At 41.8% G+C, this 22,579-nt stretch overlaps 1 protein-coding gene across 8 annotated transcripts in view; it reads left to right on the top strand.

The window, feature by feature from the left end:
• rbms3 (RNA binding motif, single stranded interacting protein) overlaps positions 1-22,579 on the top strand; it is a 278,332-nt gene that overhangs the window by 240,544 nt on the left and 15,209 nt on the right. For all 8 annotated transcript variants that reach the window (XM_019264208.2, XM_019264207.2, XM_019264209.2 and 5 more), the window contains 4 exons: positions 1,951-1,994; positions 4,789-4,885; positions 8,458-8,508; positions 21,590-21,700. In XM_019264208.2, the coding sequence (XP_019119753.1) occupies positions 1,951-1,994; positions 4,789-4,885; positions 8,458-8,508; positions 21,590-21,700 (303 nt within the window). The remainder of the gene's footprint in view (positions 1-1,950; positions 1,995-4,788; positions 4,886-8,457; positions 8,509-21,589; positions 21,701-22,579) is intronic.

The raw sequence follows: 22,579 nt of genomic DNA, 5'->3' as shown, positions 1-22,579 counted from the left end.
ATGTGAGAATCATAACTGGATTTGGGCTTCATTTAGCATGCAAATCAACATACATCGCTGCTGCTTTTTTAAAAGTTGGGTCTCTCTGTGGCAGCTTTTCTCAAAGCCAAACATTGTTCACAAGGTCTGTACAGTATATAGATGAGGTTTTGTAATTAAGCTCAGACAGAAACATACAAAAACTGTCTCTGTCTTTTCCTTCTTCCTCGTCGCAGTAGAGCCAGCAGCTGACTGCATCAGTAATGAGTCATTTGACCATGCAGGGTTCCCGGACAGAGCTTCTCTGCTGTGGAATTCATCTGCACATGGAACCAAGGGCAGCACTTAGGGGAGTTATCAGCCTCACCAGACAGCTGGCCATGTCTGCCACTGCTATTAGCGTGCATAACAACACACACACACACACAAATGGACATGCAGACATGCAGTGAGACTATCTTGATCTTACATTTAGTGTCTAACCTTTGCACATATGGACTCACACGACCAGACATTCATAAACACTGAAGGTGAAAACACACAAATGAAGTGGGAGATGATTAAAAAGCAATGGCTGATCCAGCTGCGTTCTATAAAATGTCTCTGACTATTTGTGCAAATTGATCATAAAGGCCTATCACTACTCACACATCCCAAGTGCCATCGAGGGCTCATTCACTCTCCTGTTTTTGCTCACTCTCATGGGTTTGGTCTAGGCTCACTGATCCCCTCTGCTCCTCTGAGCCACTATTCCCTTAACAGTATAGCTCGGCATAGGTAGCCCTCTGGAGGGACAAGGGCAAAAAAAGTGGCACAAAAAGAGGGGAGGAGGGTAGATTAAGAGATGACAGAGCAGAGGAGGAGAGAGAAAGGTAAGGAGAGAAAGGAAGTGAACACAAGATGATGGAGAAAGAAAGGAGAGGGAGGGAGAGCAAAGTGAGAAAGGGGAAGGGCAAGAAAAGGGAGTGTGTGTGTGCGTATGCTGATGAAATCTGCCGTCCTCAGCAGCCTCCTGTTAAAAGAAATCGGATTAGCTCTCCTCCGGGAGAGGACCTTCAGGAATGCAGATGACGGATTGTGGCGCACAGGTTTCTCTCCTGGACTCTAAGAGGGCCTCACACACGCACGCACACACACGCACACACACATACACCATCAGCAGACAAAGAACCCCGTTTTCTGCTCACTCCTCTCCAAAGGGCATTTCTTCATTTTCTGTCATTCATAAAAACATGATGTACGTGATTGAAATGGAAAAAGAGGTGTTCTCAATACCAATTCACTTTGTCCTATTGACTAAGCTTTTTCCCACATTGGCTTTGTCACTTGTCAGTTTTTCCAATTTGAAATGAGATTTTGATTTAATTTATTTTGAACAAAAAGAATCAGGGTATAAATTAAGTTATTCCCCAAGTACAATAAAGGTACAGCGAATTATCTTGGTGACATTGATGCAGGAACATATTGATGCACACATACAAAACAGACAGTGACAGAATGCAGTGCAGTGTCCTATGTATACTGTAACATGTAAGAGACAATAATCTAAAATACTATAATAATCTAGTAGCTCACCATTTTGGGAAATGACTCTCATAACTTAGCTTACAATAAAGATTGGAAACAGGAGAAACAGCTAGCTTAGTTCTGTCTAAAGGTTAATTTATTATTCTTTTTTATTTAAAAAGTAAAAGCTCTACAGCTCACTGATTAACATGCTAAATCTTGCTTGTTTAATCTGTGCAAAAAAACAAAGTATAAAAATAATTCTTAACTCTTGGCCAAAAGCTAATAAACACATTTCAGTACAGCACGTTCCACCACTGGTGTGCCAAAATGAAAACTACAGACCAGTTGTTGTTTTGTGCCCAGTGTGTTCTCTGTAATGTCTTTTTAAATGTCATATTTTCTTTTGCTGTTTAAACTTAATTTGTGATTAATCCTGTATGTTTTTTTCTCTCTCTCTTTCAGACTGGCATGGCGTTAACATATGATCCCGCTGCAATGCAGAATGGGTAAGAGCTTGACAGTCAATCAATCCTTGGCTCATAGGACCTCAGTCTATAACCCTGCCATACATAAAGATTAATGTAGTGTCTGCACTTTGTTACTGTTTGATTAAGGAAATCTATATAGACTTTAAATATCGGTTTTTACTGGTTGAGTCAGGTGAGAAATGGCAAATGGTAGCTGAGTGTGTTTGTGTGTGTTTGGGTCTTCATGTATGTGTGTGTTCCTCTGTCTTTATGCCATGACTTAATGATGCTGTGGAAATATATGACCCAGCAAGGGGTTTTATTTTTCCCTGCAGTACTGAGACAGGAAGGAGAGTGGTGAGGTTCCCCTCTATCTCCCTTTGGCCTCAGTCATTCACAGGAAGCTCCTCATTCCCTGCTTCCTAAACCACTTATCCCCAGTGACTGGGAGTCAATCTCAACCCAAAAACTGTATGAATAGCATCTCTCATTGCACACAGACTGCAATCTAAAAGCCTGATTTGTTGCAAATCCACCAAATTTAATCCCACAGATAGTTGTGTAAAGCAACAGACCTGCTGAAAAAGGGATGATTTACACCAAATACATTCATCCAAAAAATGTAGCCTAATTAACATGTTTCAGAAATGGGAAATAGGGTGAATTAAGTAGCAGAAAATGTAAAAATAGTCAACTGTTAATGCAATGTATACAGTTAAGTGAATCAGCTGCAGATAGTAGGAGGAAATTAGAAAAAAAATAGAAAGTGAAAATACAATTTAACTGAAACTAGACATGTAAAACAGAAATGCCACTTCACATTTGCCACGTTGTGCTTACTGCTGCATCAAAATTCAAGTGCAAATTGGATTACCCATATATCCATCCATCCATTTTCTGCCACTTATCTGGGGCTGAGTTGTGGTGGCAGCAGGCTATACAAGGTAGTGCAGATGTCCCTTTTCCCAGCAATGTTTTCCAACTTCTCCTGGGGGATCCTGAGGCGTTCCCAAGCAAGATGGGATATGTAATCTCTCCTGCGTGTTCTGGGTCTTCCCTGCGGCTTCAAACCAGTTGGATATGCCCAGAAAACCTCCAAATAAGGGCGCCCTGGAGGCATCTTGATCAGATGCCCGAAGCACCATAACTGGCTCTTTTTGACAAAAAGGAGCAGCAGCTCCACTCCTAGCTCTCTCCAGATGTCTGAGCTTCTCACCCTATCTCAGAGTACAGACATGCTATGGTGGAAACTGTAACAGTGCTATGCATAGAAGTGAGCCCAACTATATCTGGATGGTACCGCTCCACCTCCGACACTAGCTAGAACCGGTCTGCAAAGCCTAGGACCCCACCTTTATCTGCGGCCTGGTTTACTATGTACTGAACCACAATGCCTATCCCTGTTGACGGTGGGACCATACAGCAAATGGGATAATAGTGAATTTGAAATATTGTGAATTACCTGTATATAATGAATATTTATGCTTTGTCGGACTGTATTTACATTTTCTAGTTTGAATTGATATTTGAAAAAAAAAAACTGTTAAATATTTTCACAGGAGAGCAACAAAGAGAAAAATGTTAATACAAAATTCAGTCTAAAAAGACACTGTAAGCTATTCCATCATCTCATAAACACACAAAGGGTATTTCAGAGTTAAGAGTCACCCCTTGATTTTTATCCAAATGTATTTTTTTCTTTTCTTATGACCTTATTAAAACCCAGCATTGGTAATGCTTTCCTTTGCAACAAACTGAGCTTGCACATTTGATGAAGGTGACAACATATGTAAATTCAAGTATATAGAGTATTTCATCTTAAGTAATTGGGTCTATGAATAAACAAGTATATATTTCTTTTGTTTTGACAAAAATACAAATCTATAATACGTTGTACGACATTGTGATTTTATTCATGTTTGAGGTCCCGTAAATGCATTTTCTGTAGCAGACTTCTGAAATGTTTCATCGTTTCTGAATCACATTTAATGATTATGTTTAAAGTATAAAGCTGATTAAACAATGTTAAATATGTTCTTAAAGCTGGTAAAGATATAATGTAATACACAACATAAAGAGCTGATGCTGTGTCTTGAAATAGAACGTTGAGTCGTCAAACCTGGTACATAACTTGTCAAATATCCTCGGCCAGTAATACGATGTTCAGCTCAGGTGACAGAGACTATTGGACATTCCACTTTGCCTCCCAGGGGATCACAGCAACATTCGGTCGCTATAAACCTTCAGCAATGAGATAAAGCAGCGAAGCCTACCACCTCGCTTCTCTGCAGCTCATGTCAAACCTTAGCTTCTTGAAATGCATTGAGTTTTCTCCAACCTCAGCATACAAGTGTGCTACTTAAGCCAGCCAGCCAGCCAGCACAGTACAGTGGAGCCTTAATACTAGAATCCACATTGGAAAAAAAAATACAGACAACCTCCTACAATGACAAAGCTCAATTTGATGTGATAAAACCCGACTTTTCAATTGAGGACGTTATAAGCCACTTCATGAAACTTTTATGTGGTGTTCGAAATATAATATATGGCCAAGAGTCTGCTCTGAACAAGCTACAGGATAAAACAGTGTGTTTGTGTGTCTCTATGTATGTGTGTGTGTTTGTATGTGTCTTTCTCATATAGACTTACTTTGTATAGACAAAAATCTGTCGGTTAACACGCAATTTTTGTTTTAAGATAGAATTTTTATAATTATGTTGTGTTCTATATACCTAATATGAATTTGACAAATAATTCTGCTTCTCCTCTTTCTGTTCTCTCCCCTTCTCTTCTTCTTCTCCCTGCCTCTTCTTCCATCTCTGTCCCTTCTCAGGTTCTACTCCTCGCCTTACAGCATCGCCACCAACCGCATGATTGCACAGACCTCCATCACGCCCTTCATCGCTGCTTCCCCCGTTTCCACATATCAGGTGGGCCATAATGCACAGCATTGTGGGTAGATTGCTATGTCTTTGTATGTGTAATAGGAGGGTTTGCTTCGTGCAGGGGGACTGAAGGGAGAGGGCAGGCTGCCGTAGCAGCGTGAGGTTTGCTCTTTTTCTCTTATCGTTTCTTCGCCACTCCAGCTGTGCTCGATGACATCTGTTTCGTAGGCGGCAAACACAACAGGCATCAGAAAAGAAGCAACACAAAAAAAGGATTAAAAAAGGCTGACAGGGTAGAAAAAAAAAGTAGAACCCATCAAGAATGAAAGTGTCTAGGAAAACAAACACTTCCCTCCCTCCCTCCCAGTTTCCTGACCTCTTTTGTGCTCCCTCGGCTGCTAATGCGATGAAGGCAGGCTTTTTTTTTTGTGTGTTTGTTTTTTTTTTTTACTATTTTCGATACAATCACTTCCTCTTCCAAAGCGAATTTCAGCATTCCTCACGGCTGTGATCTGTGGAGTAATGAAACAGAACAGAACAGTAACGTGAAAATTGGCTGTGTGAGATGTCAAGAGCGTTAACCGCTTTCCGTCACTGCACATTTCACGCAGCACCCTTTGCCCGAATCTAAACATCAAGAGGCACTGCCACCATGCCCTCTCGCTTAGACACATCGTTTAACATCGACTCTGTTTGGTATGCAGAGACAGACAGACAAGGATAGTTAGCAAGAGAAAGGAGATGAAGGATAGATGGGGAAATAGAAGGGACAGATGGAGAGAAAGACAACTAGGGAGAGGAGGAAGGATCATAGGGGTGGTGGTGATGGCGATGGCTCAGGTGGAGGAGGGGTGAAGAGGGGTGTTGCTGAAGGTTGCTGTGCCCGTCTTTGAGGCACGCTTGATTAAAACTCTGGTCCAGTACCTGCGGTGGAGGGGTAAGGGAAAGAGGAGGAGGGAGAAAAGTGGGCCAGGGCGCGTTTCTAATCCGCTCTCGGAAGGCTTCCCAAATTGATTTATCAAAAACAATGGCCAGGCTTTTGAGGAATATTAATCCTCACAGTTTCAATATCGGGCAGCTCTGCCATCGCTTCCTGTAATATTGCCCTTCAGCCAGTCACGGCAGGAAGGTGAGTCCTTCATCTTCTGTTCAAGTACAAAGAGACAGAGGAAAAAGAAAAAGAGAAGACATGCCAGGCAGCCATATACAGCAGACAAAAGAAAATCACTTCCTTTCATAATAGAAACTATCGCCTTTGTAATGAAAATCTTAAGGTGCATAGAAATGTCTGTATATGCCATTCCCTCTTTTATGTTTATGTTAAGTGGATATTTTATGAGCTACTAGTATGATGGCATTGATTTATCAAATCTGCAAATGACCCATGCCAACATGTGTGTCCTGGTGTTCCTTATAAGCCTGGCTCCGGAGACCTTGAACAATGATTGGCTTTGTTTCTTGGAAAAACAGCTTTGATGATCCACATGACAGGAGCCAGTCCAGACCAGATCACTACCAAGATCTCATCTAGTACAGCCAGCCAGCCATGGCCTGGTTTACATCACTGGCTCTAAAGACTGGCTCACAGGCTGACTAAATATGTGGCTGGCTGGTTGGATGTGTGGCTGGCTGGCTGGCTTACTAACCAGCTAACTGGCTGGCTGTTTGGCTTTACATATGACTGGTTGGATGGGTGGCCAGCTGGCTGACCATGCGGCTCAACGACTCACTGATCGTTTTTTTTGGCTCGTTGGCTGACAGTCTGTTTTAAGTGTTACACAAGCTGTAAAGTTCAGCCAGAGGTAGGGAGCTTCTTAGGTCATCCACATTATACCATTTACTCACACTCAACCTCACCTGCTGCAGGTTCAGAATAGCTGCACCTTACTGGCTTCTGTCATGTGGAAAAAGCAGAGCTGTTTTTAGGTCCTTGAGGAGAATCCACTAGCCTAGACAAGTCCAAATGAAGTAGACCTTTTTTTTATTATTGTTTTGGATTTTTTTTACTTTGAACTTTGAACCCAAATACACAATTCATTTTTACCACCACACACATCCAGTAAGATTCTGGCATCAGGGGAGGCTGAAGTTATGACAGCAAAAATGTAACAGTCAAGACGATGGTGTAAAATTAAATGATCATCTCTGAATTCCCAGCGGTCTCTAACACTTCTCTCCAATTCTTCTGGGACTTAAATAAAACATTTCAAGCGTGGCAGAATATATCAGAGAATATAGGGACAATCTGTACTGGGATACTAGCATCCAACATAAGTATTTTGTGCTGCCCTTTATTCTGCATTCTACCTGTGCAAACTATCAATTTGTCATCCATCCATCCATCCATAGCAAAACAATAAACAAGCTTTGGCCAGTCATGACCAGGGGGAACTATATAGAATGATGATTTTGCAAACGGTAAAAATGTGCATATAATTTAGCATTACACTAGTTGTCTAATGTATACTGTGTAATTTCATGTTCTGATCGGCTTGTTTGCAAACATGGCTTGCAGCAGTAGTCACATTGTGGGGTTTTGGTTTTAAATTTCTGATACTGTCTCATCTGTAGTCATAGCCCAAATTTACACAGTGTAAAGGGGCCTCAAGTCTCAAGACTACAGCTCTGTTCTCTGTTAAATAAATCACATGATGGTCATGCAGTATCTTAGTTAGAAAATGCAAAAGATAAGTGATTAAAGATAAGCTTTCCCTGTGTCTATCTGCTGTTGCATTCAGCCGGGGAGAACAAATACTGCCATGTATAAACAAACAGACTTGGCTTCATGTTATAGAATATCAAGCTTGTTTAGGTGTGGATCCAAATCACGCATTTGGGTTGGCTCTGAGGATTGCTTGCCCTTATAGCAGATTATTCCATGTTTGCCTTTGTTTAATCTAATCATTTTAGCAGGATCAGTGGCCAGCCTGTGTGTTTGTCTGCGACAAGCTGTCTAATTCCTCTCTCCAGCACATCTAAAAGCTCTGTTTGTTTCTCCATTTCTCTCTAGTCTCTTGATCATTGTCTCTGTCACTGTTTCAGCATCTCTTTAACTTTCTCATCCACATTAGTAAATAAGCATGTCTGTATATGTTTTCCTCTGGTAACAACTTGCCATATCTCTGATGTGCTCACAAAAATAGTAGTAGTAGTTCTGTCCATCACTCCTTTCAATCCTTTTATTTTTCTTTGCACTTTTTATAAAACAAGCTGCCTGTCCCTCAAAGTTCCACAGTATTTGACCCCTCTTGCAACAGCACTGGCATTATTATTATTATTGTTGTTGTTGTTGTTGTTATAGAGAAGGAACTCTGATTTATGGGCTCTATTCATTGTTGGCAATAATAAGAAGGCAAGAGAGAGATTTGCTGCCTCCAGACTTTCTGATTCTTTTTTGTGATTCTTTGGCACAACTTAATCTGTGTAAAATTCAGCCATTTTGATGCATTAAAACCAACGCAATCAATTAAAAACCTCCAGACTGGAGAGTATTTGAACATATTGTGAATATTTGAACAGCATTTATTTCTTTATGTGGGAGACTAGTCATATCTGAGTGAGATTGAGGAAGATTTCTATTGCCACTATTATTTTACACTTTATGTGTTTCTCCTCAGGTCCAGAGTACGTCATGGATGCCTCATCAACAATATGTTATGCAACCTACAGTAAGTACTCTACCATTCACCTGCAGTAGCTTCCTTTGAGTGCACCCTGAGTTGAAAGTCTGTGGGTTGCCTCCAGTTTCTCATTTTGCCGTGTTTAGCCAGAGTTGTTGAAAGGAAGTCGTTTATTTCATGTTCATTCTGAAAATAGTTTACAACGTTTATATTTATTTAGGGCAATACAAGCGATCAGGAAAATGCATTGTCTGCAAAAACGCTCAAGGCACATTCTTCTTTTGCTGCAGGTCAAATGTTAAACCAACTAAATTGCATACATACACATACCATTACAGCACCACATGAAAACTTCTGATAGCTAAATGATTACACCACTTTTGTCCTGCAGTTACTATACACAGCTCTATAAAAGCACATTATCCCATTCTGATAACCACACGTTTCCATCTTTCCTAAGTATACAAACACATTTAGTTTTATTTTTTTGGTTGGGAGTTTATAGGTGTTGGATGTGCCAGGAAGCGATTCAGCGTCATTTACCAGACCACAGCACAATACAGACTGTAGACTGTTGCTCCTGGATACCAACTCAGACAGCAGACAGGAAAAAATTTATATTAATTACATTTACTTGAACAACAACACAGGCTACCGCATGCAGCTGATGGAGTCACATTGCATCCAATTGTATTCAGTCATCCCGGTTGAAGAGTACAGAACATTGGTTTCCTCTGAGTCCAAAACTTTGTTTTTTAGGTCACACTGTCTCCGGAGAATATCTCAACTAATGAGTTATTAAATATTTTCTTCTCTGGTAAAATCACATTTCAGTCAACAAATACTTAATGTTTCAAGAATGTTTTCAGAAACTCAAATAGCCCAGTGTTTATATTCGCTTTTTGGATCCATGTTTTCCGTAACCTACCAACAGTATTGTTTGGAATATGTCCTAGATTTGCCTCCCTAATTCTGCACCAACAAAAAGCATTATTTAATTAGATTAGATTAGATTCAACTTTATTGTCATTACACACGTACAAGTACAGGGTAACGAAATGCAGTTAGCACCTAACCCGAAGTGCAAACAAGCAGTAGAATATAAAGTGAGTATATGCAGAGTATTAACAGTAATGTATATATATGTGATGTACAAATTTTTACAGTATATACAGTGTTGTTATGTTCAGGTAGTGCAAAATGGTGCAACAAGTATACAGATGTATTGTACAGAATGTGCAGGTGTATTGTACAGATTTTTACAGTATTTACAAATGGTACAGATAGTGCAAAATATAGACAGTAGTGCAAATATAGGAGGGTGGGGGTTAGCGTGGGGTGGAGTTTAATAGAGACACAGCTCTGGGGAAGAAGCTGTTCCTCAGTCTGCTGGTCTTGGACTGGAGGCTCCTGAGGCGCCTGCCGGAGGGCAAGAGGGCAAACAGTTTATGGGCGGGGTGGGAGGGGTCCTTCTGCATGCTGTGAGCTCTTTGTAGACAGCGCTTCCTCTGGATGTCCTTGATGGTTCAGAGACGAGTTCCTGTGATGCGTTGGGCAGTTTTCACCACCCGCTGCAGTGCCTTGCGTCTGTGCAGTTCCCATACCACACTGTAACACAGTTGGTCAGGATGCACTCTCAATCGCACAGTGGTAGAAGTTCACCATGACAGCTGAGAACAGGTAGTGTTTCCTCAGTGCTCTCAAGAAAAAGAGACGCTGGTGAGCTTTCTTGACCAGGCTGGAGGTGTTGGTGGTCCAGGACAGGTCCTCCGAGATGTGGGTCCCCAGGAACTTGTAGCTGGAGACACGCTCAACGACCATCCCGTCGATGTGAATGGGGTCGTGCGTGCCTCCCCCTCTTCCTCCTGAAGTCCACGATAAGCTCCTTGGTCTTTAATTGATCCGAGCACCATGAGTGTTCTCATTTGGTTGCTGGGAGGTTTTAAATCATTCTGCCAGAGGCCTTTATGTTTGCTTGAGGCCTTTTGTGGCCCCTGAAGCACATTTAGTGTACTTTCTTCATTGTATTTAAACAGTCAGGGGCACGTGTGTGAGATTCTTTACAATGATAAAACAGTTTTACTGTACCACAGACACAAATTAGCTAAATGGACATTTTACTTAAAGACTGCAACAGTACATCGCACCCTGCACTTTGAGTATTTTGTGCAGTAAAGTAGAGCCTATTATTGTAATAACGTTTTATTCACAGGAGTTAAAGTTTATTGGAATACAGTACATAATATGCATGTAAATATTTAATTGTAATGATAATATTGAAGAAAATAAAATTTAACCCTAGCCAGAATTGGCATATACTTCTTATTCTTTCTGTAAGTCTGCTTTCTTCTTTTTCTGCTACTTCTTTTCCTGCTTTGTGTGCAACGTAGTGGCAAAACACACTCTGTAGAGCCCTTTGTCTGTTCTGGGCTACTGTAACAGACATGGCGGTGCAAGATGTCGGACTCCGTGCACAGGGACCCGCTCCATATGTAGATATAAAAGGATAATTCTAATGTAATAAAACCATAACAATTATTTTTTAAGGTGATCGTATATTATTGAAAACATAGTTATGCATATTATATTCCATTTCCCTAAAAGTTACACACTGAACACACACTTTTAAGGAAGAAAGTAAATCGATTAACATTTAAATAAGGAAAAGTTTAAGTTGCCGCAAGAAGGAAAATTTCCACCTGGTGCAAATGTTACTATTGCAAGCACTCTAAAAATAAAAATAATGTTTTCTATGAGCTGTTTCTGTCACTACTTCACTACTACTGTCACTAGTTCAAATAAATTTAGTTTTGCCTCAAGCAACTTATGACACGTGTTAATAACATTGTTAGCCTGAGTCAGAGAGACAACTGTCTGAGTGTCCCTGTGACTGAGCAAATTGGGAAACACTGGACTCTCCAGCTGATGGTCCAGCACTCACTCACTGGAGGAGTGCTCAACCAGCCGCGTGGCTCCCCACTGTGGCCATTTACCACTCAGTCCTTCCCGTCTCACTTCCACTCCCGCTGTGGGACAGTGAACATGTAATCTGGTCGCAGCAGGCCACCAGCTAGACACACACACACACACATACACCACACCCAGCTGCAGCTGCCCTCCAAGCCACTCAGTTTGCCTTTCAGCCACAGCGACCTCCTGCCTTTCCGATGAGTATTTTAACTCGCCCGGCCTCCTCTTCCTCGCCACAGCTCGCAACCTTCACAATCAGGCCTGCACTTTCCTGGTGACACTTGGTTTCACACAGCTTTAAACCTGCCCTGCTAACAGGCTAACTGCTTTTGCTGCATGGAGTCTGCCTGTTGTGAAAGGGAAGATGTCATGGGTGGTAGACAATATTTCAAGGTGAATGACACAATATGACATATGTAATGGTAACTGTAACATGTCTGTTTGTGTATATGTGTGCTTCTCCATACATCCATATCAGTGCATGTGTTCATTTAAATGTGCATACCATTTTCTTCATCTTCTGGCAATTTCTCACTCTCTTGTCATGTGTTGTTATGGTTTGTCTGTCAGCACACAGACAGAACAAACACAGCCATCCATCGGCTCATGTTTGCCTTATACATGTTTGTGTGCACTGTTTGTATGTGTGGTCCATATGTGTGGTCCATACTGGTTATTCCCAACCAGCCCGTATGGCTGCCTGACGGCCATCCATCTTCAGGCCTTATGTCATGAGGCCTCTTGGAACCATTGGCAGCAGCCAATAGCCACATTGTACTGTGGTGTACATCTCCTCATGCTTTCATGCCAGCAGTAGCCATGTGGCAATATCCGTCCCAATGGCCCCGTCTCCATTGTGTTTCAGTGGCGCTCTGTCACCAAACGGCTGCTAGGTGCTAACCCCAGCTGTCACCACCATCAGTGGATAGCTACCAATCTGTCTTCGTTTATGACTTACGCTCATATCCGCTACCAGCTACATACACAGCAGGCCGCCCCTTACACACACACACACACACGCCTGCCACCAGCTCAGTGAATCACATCAAATTAGCCGAGCGTGCTAGCTCCAAGAACTCGGGGGGCCACTCAAAGCATTAAAAACCAATTGATTGTGCTGCAGTTTGGCGGCTCCCACCACGTGTCGCGTGTTAAACCAATGGAGCGTTGTGCAATGGCGCTCCTGGTGTCCAGGCAATATGGAGGTGGCCGAGCATGGAAGGGGAAGGGGTCACAGCTAGCCTGTCAGACTGTGTATAATACAGCAGAATGGAATAGACACAGTCTATGTATGTGTATTGTAAAAATGTATTAGGTTTCCTTCCAGGCAGAAATAAAGATAAACTTTAAGTCTCCATAGAACAACTATAGTTCTGCTACACAGTAATTAAAGTCCACAAAAGTAAATGTAAAAACAGATATGCTACATTTTATAGGTACTTGTATTTTACTTTTCTGCTGCTTCTACTCTACTGCAATTCAGCAGGATGGATAGATATATAGATAGATAGATAGATAGATAGATAGATAGATAGATAGATAGATAGATAGATAGATAGATAGATAGATAGATAGATAGATAGTCGAAACAATAAAGCGATGAACAGGTTAATATACACACTGCAGCAGTGCTTTTTATGCGTATTCTCAGTCACCTGTACTTTCTTCTTGAGCCTAAAATATCACTCGTCCTCCATTAATGCCTGCTATGAAAACAGTCATGACAAATGATCTGGTTGCAGAGCCTCCACTGGGATAAAGAACACGCTAAGAAATGATTTCCTGACCTTAATAGTGTTAAGTACAGCAGCTCCCACCAGGGCAAATTCAGCTTGTTTGTAAAATGATGTAAAGGGTTGGTAGAGCTGTATGTATAGTTAAAAAGCTTCTAGCTGCTGCTGTGTTACTGCATTGGTTTGATGACTTATTTCTGCTGCTTTTGCCTTTGTAAACTCAAACTCTATTAGAAAATATTGTTAAACAATAATTTGCCGGAAATAACAGATGATGTATTGAATGTTGGTCACTTAAACTATGTTGAAGTTGAGCAACAAATTGAGCGAGAGATCGCTTGTTGCATAGTAAACAGAAAACATTGCAGCATGCGCCGCTTTGGGCAAAAGTGTTTGTTTTTATCTAGACTAGATTAAGTTTGACAAGTCCATCCATACGAAACACTGGACTTGATCCTGCAGAGGAGCTGGCACTTTGTTAGCAGTAAGAGACAGAGAGAGAGAGAGAGGAGGGAACAGTTTTCAAAATTTGTTTATCCCCAATTAATGTGCAATGCACTCGGCATGCAACTTGATCGAAAGTGACAGTGTTTTTTTAAAGTGGACAGCTAAATGAGGATGCAGCTTGTTCTTCCAGTCATTGTTCTTTTTTTCCCCTCTCTATTTATCATCACTTTCTCTTTGTCTCTCATACTGTCTCTCAGATCCTCTAATGCTGTTGCTCTGTTTGGCAGTTAGGTGTGGGATGTCAGAACAGCATGACCGCTTGCCTTCGGTGCTCTTTTCTTTGGTCAGTCAGCAGACCTTGCAGAAGAGGAGAAAACTGTAGAACTGAAAGCCCCAGAAGAAAAACACTGAGACACGGCACCCACCCAGATGCCTAACTGCCTAAACATACATATTTTTTTAGTGCAGAAACACAGTCTTAATGGTAAATCTCACTTACGTACAGATCATCAATCACACGCACAGACTCTCAAATTCACTTTGCACTGCCAAACAGTGCCGGAGTAGCTGCAGTGCCAGCCAAGCGCAGCATTGCTGTCTTTCCCCATGACTTATCCATCCTCTTTTTTTCTTTTTCCTCACTGTATGTGCTTTAAGTGTGTATTTGCTGAAGTGCACTGGCCCTTACATGCTGGAGGTGAATTATTGAATTGCTCTCCGTTGCACCGCAGCCAGTTCTCCCTGGCTTCGGCTGTGAATAGACGCTCACTAGGCCTCTTAGAATTGAACCATAACTATCTGCCCTCATCGGATGGAGGTGAATCGGTGCACTGTGTGATACCCATCTCCCCGCTTGACATGAAAAACGCTCCGCGGATTCAGAAGGGGAACATTATGTCGGCCTCTTGGATTTGACTGGCGAGGCAGAATTTGAGACGGGGCTACAGTCGTCCTTGAGTTGCTCTCACTTTGCTCTTTCTCTCCACTCTCTATCTTTGTCATCCCTCTCTCCCATCCTCGCTCCCTCTCTGCTTCTATCCATACATCTCCCTCTCATTTCTCCCTGTGTTTGTCTCCCTCCACCCATCCATCCATCTATCCTGCCTCTCTTTCTCCCTCCATCTCTCTCCTCTCTGCTGCCCTTTCAGAGTACAACTGCAGCTACTGTGCCAGTGCCAGCAAAAAATCGTCTGCTCGAGGTTAAAGTTTCATTCATGTAAGAGAGATATTGTTGCAGTGCCACGGGATGACTGGCACAGAGACTGAGCGGCTGCATTTTCACTATAAGCTTTTGGATATTACCTCGAATAATTTTGTGATAGTAACAAAATACATTTGGAGACAAAAGCCGATATGCTTCGGTGGACAGGCTTTATTATCTTGCTGTGTTTTTTAATTGGAGTTCTAATCTTTTGTTTTTGCTTTGGTAACCAGAGTAAATATTCTGGAGAGATCCTTGTGTGTGAAATGATCCATTTGTCCACAAAAGACAGTCAGAGAACTGCTGATCTGAGCGTGCAGAGGAATGGACCTCCCATGAAGACATGACAAATACTGTTACATGCTTCATCTAGCACCTTTATCCTCTTTTATACGCACACATACTGTATGCAAGCACGCGCACACACACACACACACACACACACACACACACACACGCACACACACACACTTCAAATCCATCCAGATATCTTGTCCTCCTCAATGACGACAAGTTAATTGTTTCTCTTTGCTAATAACCTCATTAATATTTTGCAGAATATGGATCAGATTAATAAGTCAGATCTCCCTCTTGCTAACAGATACACTTGCACTTATTCATGCACAACAAAGCAACAGCATTTCTATAAACAATCTCAATTCTGGCCATATATGTCCCCATATTTTAACCTGTAATTGTCGCCTACAGCACCAGTAATACTGATTTGAGTGCCAAAAAGATTTTATTGTAATTCAGTCCACATCCTCTGAGATATTGCACATGATTGACAGACAAATGAATCAATAAGTGGAAGGAGACCGATCCTTCATCCCTCTTGTTTTCATTTCATTGTGGAGGACAAATAGACGAACAGTAGATAAACATCTTTGCCAGAGGTGAGAAATCTTTCATCGGCGTCTGGCTCCACATGTTAATCTGTTAACATACATCGTTGTGGCCCCTCAGCTGCTTCATTTTCACAGTAACGATCCCCGTTCTCCCTGTAGGTTCTTGTCATGTTTGCTATTACGCTTTTCTAAACTCCTTTTTTTCTTTTTTTCAAATTCAAACATGATGGCAAAGGCCATGATAAGCCGCTGTCTGAATCAATGTCAGCATGTGAGGCCTTGTTCATTGCCATTCACCAGTGTGCGCTGCTATTTCTCTACTAGTTGAGTTAAAATGAGCAGTTCGCCTTCCTGCCTCAGTCTATGGCACACTGCGTCTAGCAGGGAGTCTGTGTTGGTAATAGTAGGGCTGCCCTAGCAGTCTGTTAGCCCCAAGGAGGGATTCATGCTGCGGATTAAAGTGAAAGACCCAGGATGCTGCCTCCCTTTTAGAGCTTACCCGAATAGAAAAGTGCCTTAGGGCATCTGGAAACCGTGGTCACAGTCGAGGTAGGTGAAGGCGAAGTTATGGGTGGCTATTGTAAACCTTAATAGAGCGCCAATACAGAACAAGATAAAGAAGAGCACATACACACATTCAGACCACGCAGGCACATATAAACATAGAGACAGTGGCACATACACACACTATCTGTACTCATATTATAAAATTCCATAACTTGTGTAATTTTGTGGTTTCCGTGGATACAGTTTCATTGCCTACAGTATATACCCTTCAGGTGGGCAAGCCTGTAGTATTACAGTATTAGGGGTCCCTGGCATTTTGTACAGTATATAGTTACCATTCAATCATCAGCAGATGTTCTATAACACCAGGCTTTCCAGACCAATAACGACCGAGTGAACAGGCTTAGTCTGTGTGTGCGTTTCACTGGAGATGAAGAAATGTCTATGCAGTACTCCCGTGGCGTGGAGCCACAGCACCTCTGCAAGTATCCTCCAGTGTGCGTGTCACATTTACCCCAACACAAAACACACACACACGCCAGCATCAGTATCCAAAACCACAGAACCTCACATGGAGAAACCGACTGTCAAATACAGCAAGGAATGTGTTGAGTCAAACGCGGGTCCTCTTTCATGCGGGCGACACAAGTGATGCTTTGTTTGAGTGGAAGAGTCGGGAATACAGCCTCGGCCATTGTTTGATGTTCTGCCTCTCGTCTCCCCCTCTCTTCCCAATTTTCATATTTCACCTGTCAAGAAAGCAACACTCAGTTTGAAAATGTTCTGTAGAAAATGTTCCATTCTTACTTCTTTCAGTGATTTTGTGTACAATGTCTGAACAGTACAGTACGCTGTTTCAATAACCAGATGCTTTCTTGCCTGAAGTGAGACATCAGGGTCTACAAGGTGAGGATTGGCGTGTGAGCTTCTCTTTGTGGCCTCAGGCTGTTTTCAGTCCGAGCGAGGGCATTGCCACCGCCTGAAGGTACTGATATATCAGCACTGGGTAGAAGCAACAATGTAGATGGGCAATAAGTTGGATATTATTACCTGCAGCAGAAATAGAGATGGGCAAAATGGCTAGCTGTAGGGATGCTCTCAGGGGTTTTTTAGGGCTGATATTGATCACAGTTTAAAAGTCGTGAGAATCAGCTGATTTACAGGATTTTGTAGGAAGCCTCTGCAGAAGAAGGAGGGGGGAAAAAAAGAATGTTTTCTCATTTGTAAGGCTCCATGATGTTCTTTTTTTCACTCTAAACTGACACAGTGCTAGTCCATTTATTTTGAGCAGAGCTTTCATTGCATGTTCAAATACTCAGCATTCTTAACAGGGAAGATAAAAAAATAACAAAATGTCAAAATGAATCTCAGTGAGGTTACAAACAAAAAGGCAGCAATAAACCAAATACTCGGTTCTTTCAAATCAGTGCTAGCACTCGAAACATTCTGCTTATGTGTGGTTGCACAGGAATGTGAAGCACTTCATGTGCTAGATGTCCTTTAGCTGTAATGGATCAGGCAGTAAAAACACTATCTGTGTGACGTTTATGTATTTGTCTTACCCATTTTACAATTGTTGTTTCTGATCAGCAACACTAAAGACTAAGTAATGAATATCAGCTGATACAGATCAGTGCTCCATCAGTCTGAGTGTTGCTATTACTTGTAATGAGTGCTCATGAAAAAAACACTGCTGGCTGTAAGATTTTTTACAAGATTTCTTATTTACTGTACATTGTCTGTGGCCGTTGAGTGTATATCAGCGTATTTAACAACCAGGGGGGTGATATCATCTATCTCCTGTCTAGAGAAGGATCAATACCATCTTAAGCAAGATGGGTTTTTGTTTTTTTGTTTTTTTTCCAGGCACACATATAAACACACACACACACATACACCAAAACATACGCATTGGAGAGATCTGTAAACATCATCTCATACATTTGTAACAGATCCTTCGGTAGCATCCATTGCTCTGTCTCACAGAGGACAAATCAAAAACATATATTGTCTATTTGTGTCAGTTTCTTTCTCATTTTCTCCTCTCTCTGGTTTGTCCGTGGACAGAGCACGCAAAGCAACACACACACACACACACACACATGCATGCGCGTTAAAACCTCCTCTCTCACAGACACTCAGTCTCACAAACACAGAAAATCGAAATCACAAATCGGCTTAACTCTCCCTGACACGTCTGTGAATTAAGCCTTTCCGTTGCTCTCCCTTTCCCATTATAAAGGCATTGTCAGAGTCTGAAACGGTAACAGGTAGCCCACAGCTCCTGCTGCTTCCCTCTGGCTCCTCGCTTTCTCTTCCCTTCTCTTCTTCTTCGCCTCCTCTTCGTCTTTTTCTTTCTGCTTCTTTGTCTCCTCTGGCTTTCTCCCTGTGTGTCCTCAGCCTTTTCTCTCTAATTCTCCCCCTCCCTCTCCCGTGCCCGTCTCTCTTCTCGCTCCCGTCTTCCTCATGACCTCCATCAGCTCTCTCCTTAATCATCCGTCTCCTGTCCTCATGAAGTCTTTCTGTCTGTCTCCTCGTTTTCTTTTTTCCTTTTTCCGTCCGTCACAGCCAGTGGTGAAACGGAACTAAGTACTAGGTATTTTAATGTTTGCTAATTTAAACTTTAAGAAATCTTGTGCTTTTTATTCCACTGCATTTATGAGACAGCTACAGTTACAGGTTCTGATTTTCCATACAAAACAGATAAAAGATGAAATCAGTTCATATAGTGCATAAACTCCCACAACTGATTTCACTACATTTCCTGTGCATTGTCTGATTTATGTATTAACATCATTACTGTAATTGGATAAAGAGCTTCCTGCTTCAAATGGAACCAATAACATGACTCATTTCTAATTTGAAATTCTTGTTACGATTGTTAGTTGTCACTCCTCCTCGTCTTCCTACCCACGCACACTACAAGAAAGTGAATGCGGGAGAAGAAGCTGAGGCTGTCTGGAAGAAATGTCAAAATGTCAGGCAAATCTTCTGTAATAAAATTTGGCTTCCTAAATCACAAAGACTTCATCTGCAAAACAACATCTAGAAGAAAACACATGCAAAGAGATTTGGTGAACATTAGCAGTCTGGTCTTGGTCTTAACATGGTCTCGCACTGCCTTAGTCTTGGTCTTATCTTTGACACTGTTCTGGGTCAGTCTGGTCTTGGTCTTAACATGGTCTCGTCCTGACTTGGTCTTGGTCTTAACTTGGGTTCATCACCTGAAGGTCTTGGTCTTCGCTAAGTGTCGATACACTCTGGTTCTGGTCATGACTCAGACTCAGTTAATGTGGTCTTGACTACAAAACTTATAGAGAGTCCTTCCTAAGTTCTGTGGAATTACTGGCCAGATTCAAACTTATGGTTTACTAAATCAGGTTGCACCATTAAGGCTTTTAGTAAAGTAGTAAAGACTTAAGTAATGTGTAAATCGGTTGCTAATAACCTCCTGTAGTGTTGTAGAGAAAAGACACAAACAATGTGAACAGAAAGTCAATGTGATCTGTGAAACTGATTTAAAAAGGTAAGAGGCCGCTCACTGCAGAGCCAGTGGATAGAGCTTCACCTTGTCAAGCCACACCCCAAGACTGATGGAGGCCTGGTCTGTGTGACGTCCAAATCTTGGCTTTTTTAACCCTAACGCTAACCAGCCTCACTCCTCCTGCCTAAACCTAACCAATCCAACCAACTGTGGCAATGAGTAGGGTATGCCACAGCAAAGTAGGATTTAGGTGTAAATCCAGAGATTTGGAGTTGGACTAGATCAGGCTCTAACCATTTGGCTCTGTAGTGAGCTCCACTTGGTTTATTTGTGTAATATGCATAGATGGTGAAATTTGTGTTGATTATGATTACCGATTATGCTAATTTGACCAACACTGTCATTTAGCCTGATGTTAATAACGTTTTGTAATTTGTCAAATCAAGACTAATTTGAGGTAAATTGTGTTAAATGTGATCAGCGTTAGGTGTCAGGTCAGATACATCAGCCATGGTTCATATAGCCTTTTTTATAACACAAGTTTTGTCAGTTTGTTCTGGCAGTTAGTGGGTGGTTAGTTCTGCAGGTACTCATTCAGGGTTCATGTATCACCAGCATTCACCAGTAAAATAGGGAAATTGTATAAAACCTGAGATGCGAAACCTGTGGTGAAAAAAAGTTTGGTTTTAATTTAGTTTTACTCACTTACAAAGAGCTCATGCAATTGGAGCACTTCTTCCACACACTGATCTCAGCATTCCGCTCTTTCTCTTTGTGCCGAGGTGAAACTCCGGGAAGGATCACATGAAGCCTGCATATCGAGTGGTAGAGGGAGGAGAGAGGGAGTTAGCTGTGTCGTGAATGCAGGGAGTAGACAAGCGATTCTGACAGGCAGTGTCTGCACAGTTTGTTCTCCAATAGGCCCACACAGAGTCACCAATGGGGTGCTCACATGCACACACACACACACACACACACATAGACACTGTCAGTCTCTTTCACACTCGCGCACGAATGCTGTTACACACAGTGCGTTGCAGGCTACAAACACACATAGACACTTGTGCGATCCGGATAAACACACACAAACATACAAAGTGAGAAGAGCAGAGGAAAAGGGCTCGCTTTTGAACACGTTCCTCTCGAGGTTTCAGTGCTGGGGAAATGGAGCTATCCTGACAAGGGATGAAAGAGCAACAATGGTTTCATCACTTTCCCTCATGTTCCACTGCACTGCAAAAAAAGAAGCTTCTAGCGTTCTCATTGGCCCGTTAGGAAAAACATGCCGCGCATTACAGTATACCAAGAGGAAAGTGAGCGAGTGAGAGACAGTGAGGGAGGGACAGAGAGAAAGCATCCTGTCTCTGCAATCAATGAACCGCACAAACCCATATTGTTGACACATCAGCAGCAGTTATTGATGATTTTGATGGTCCAAAGACAATAGTGTGTATTGATCTTGAAAATGTCCCTGTGTTTTGTTCTTGTTTATTGACACTGTCCTTCTTGCCTCCTTTTTCTTTGCCTGGTTTGTCCTCGTGTCAACCCTGTCTGGACTCCACCCTTTTCCTCTTCCTCTGTTTGTTTAGCTTTTATGTATTCGGGCGATTCCGTTTCTTCCCCAACTTTTCTCCACCCTGCCCTCCTGCTTGGTCACCTTTAACTACCAAAACCTCAAGTCTCCGTGCTCCGTTTATACGCCCTTTTACTTTATGTCCTTTTCCACATGAAATCAGCTGGCTAATTTCTTTGATATTCATGTTTGTTTTGCTGCTATTTTTGTGTGTTTTTTTTATATTCCACATGGGCTCCAGGAGGATTATCATTACACCCATTAGGAATTAGAATAAGGAATATCAGAAGATGTGCATATCTACTTCATTTCTTCTGTTCCTTCCGTCATCTCACCATCTCTTTGTCTTTTCTTTCATTCCACCAGGGTGCAGTGATCACGCCAGCCATGGACCACACTATGTCCATGCAGCCTGCCAGCATGATGGGCCCTATCACCCAGCAGATGAACCATCTGTCCCTGGGCACTACAGGAAGTGTGAGTGCTCCCTCGCTGTGCTGCAATGAAGCACGCACATTACACAAACACATAAACACAAGCTCGTTTCCTTGACACGGTCCAGATGAGAGAACCTCTAAGCTGCAAACAAGCTGACACAGGACACACTGAAAAAAGCAACAAGCTTCAGTTGAATCTGCTGTTACAGCCGCCATCTTGTCACAAGCAAACATTTACAGGCATCTTTTATCTACTCCTCAAACGTGCTGTCTCATGTGTGGATACTCTTTATTACACTTGTTTTGCGATTGTTGATTTGTTAATGTAGTGTTTATGTGATCACTTTGCTGCTAACAAACGCAGCCGTTATATTAATTGTCTGAGGCTGATTTGTTGCCTGCATAGCATTCATATTACCTGTTCATTTACTGTTGGGCTAACTGTTATGTATTTTATTCTTCTTACTTTTAGTATGTATGTTAATTAGATTGATTACTGTGTGGTAAATTAAATTGCCGAAAACAGGATTAAGGATCTATATAAAATTTTAAAAAACTGGTCACTGGTGATCGTGAGGGATAGTGTAACTAACCAAAAATGATTCATGCATGTTAAATAATGCTCTAACTTACAAAAAAGAAGCTTAAATTAAGAGATATTAAATGTAGACCTCTCTTTAAACCTCAGTTTGCTTTTTTACACTAAACCTGGATTATTCTGTCGCACAAAAACTTCAGACATAAACTTGAGGACGTTCAACTTTTTGAGATGGATTGCGCAAAATAATCAAGTTCCTCTGAGAAATTTATGGGACCGACTCAACCCAACTGAGTTTTATGATACTGCTGAATTTCTCTCAAGATACTGCTTCAGCAAGGAAACTGGAGATTGGACTAACTGTCAGACATGGCAGTGAAA

Source organism: Larimichthys crocea, chromosome XIII, assembly GCF_000972845.2.
Source record: "Larimichthys crocea isolate SSNF chromosome XIII, L_crocea_2.0, whole genome shotgun sequence".
NCBI lineage: Eukaryota > Metazoa > Chordata > Actinopteri > Sciaenidae > Larimichthys > Larimichthys crocea.
This window is presented reverse-complemented; position numbering and strand designations above follow the sequence as displayed.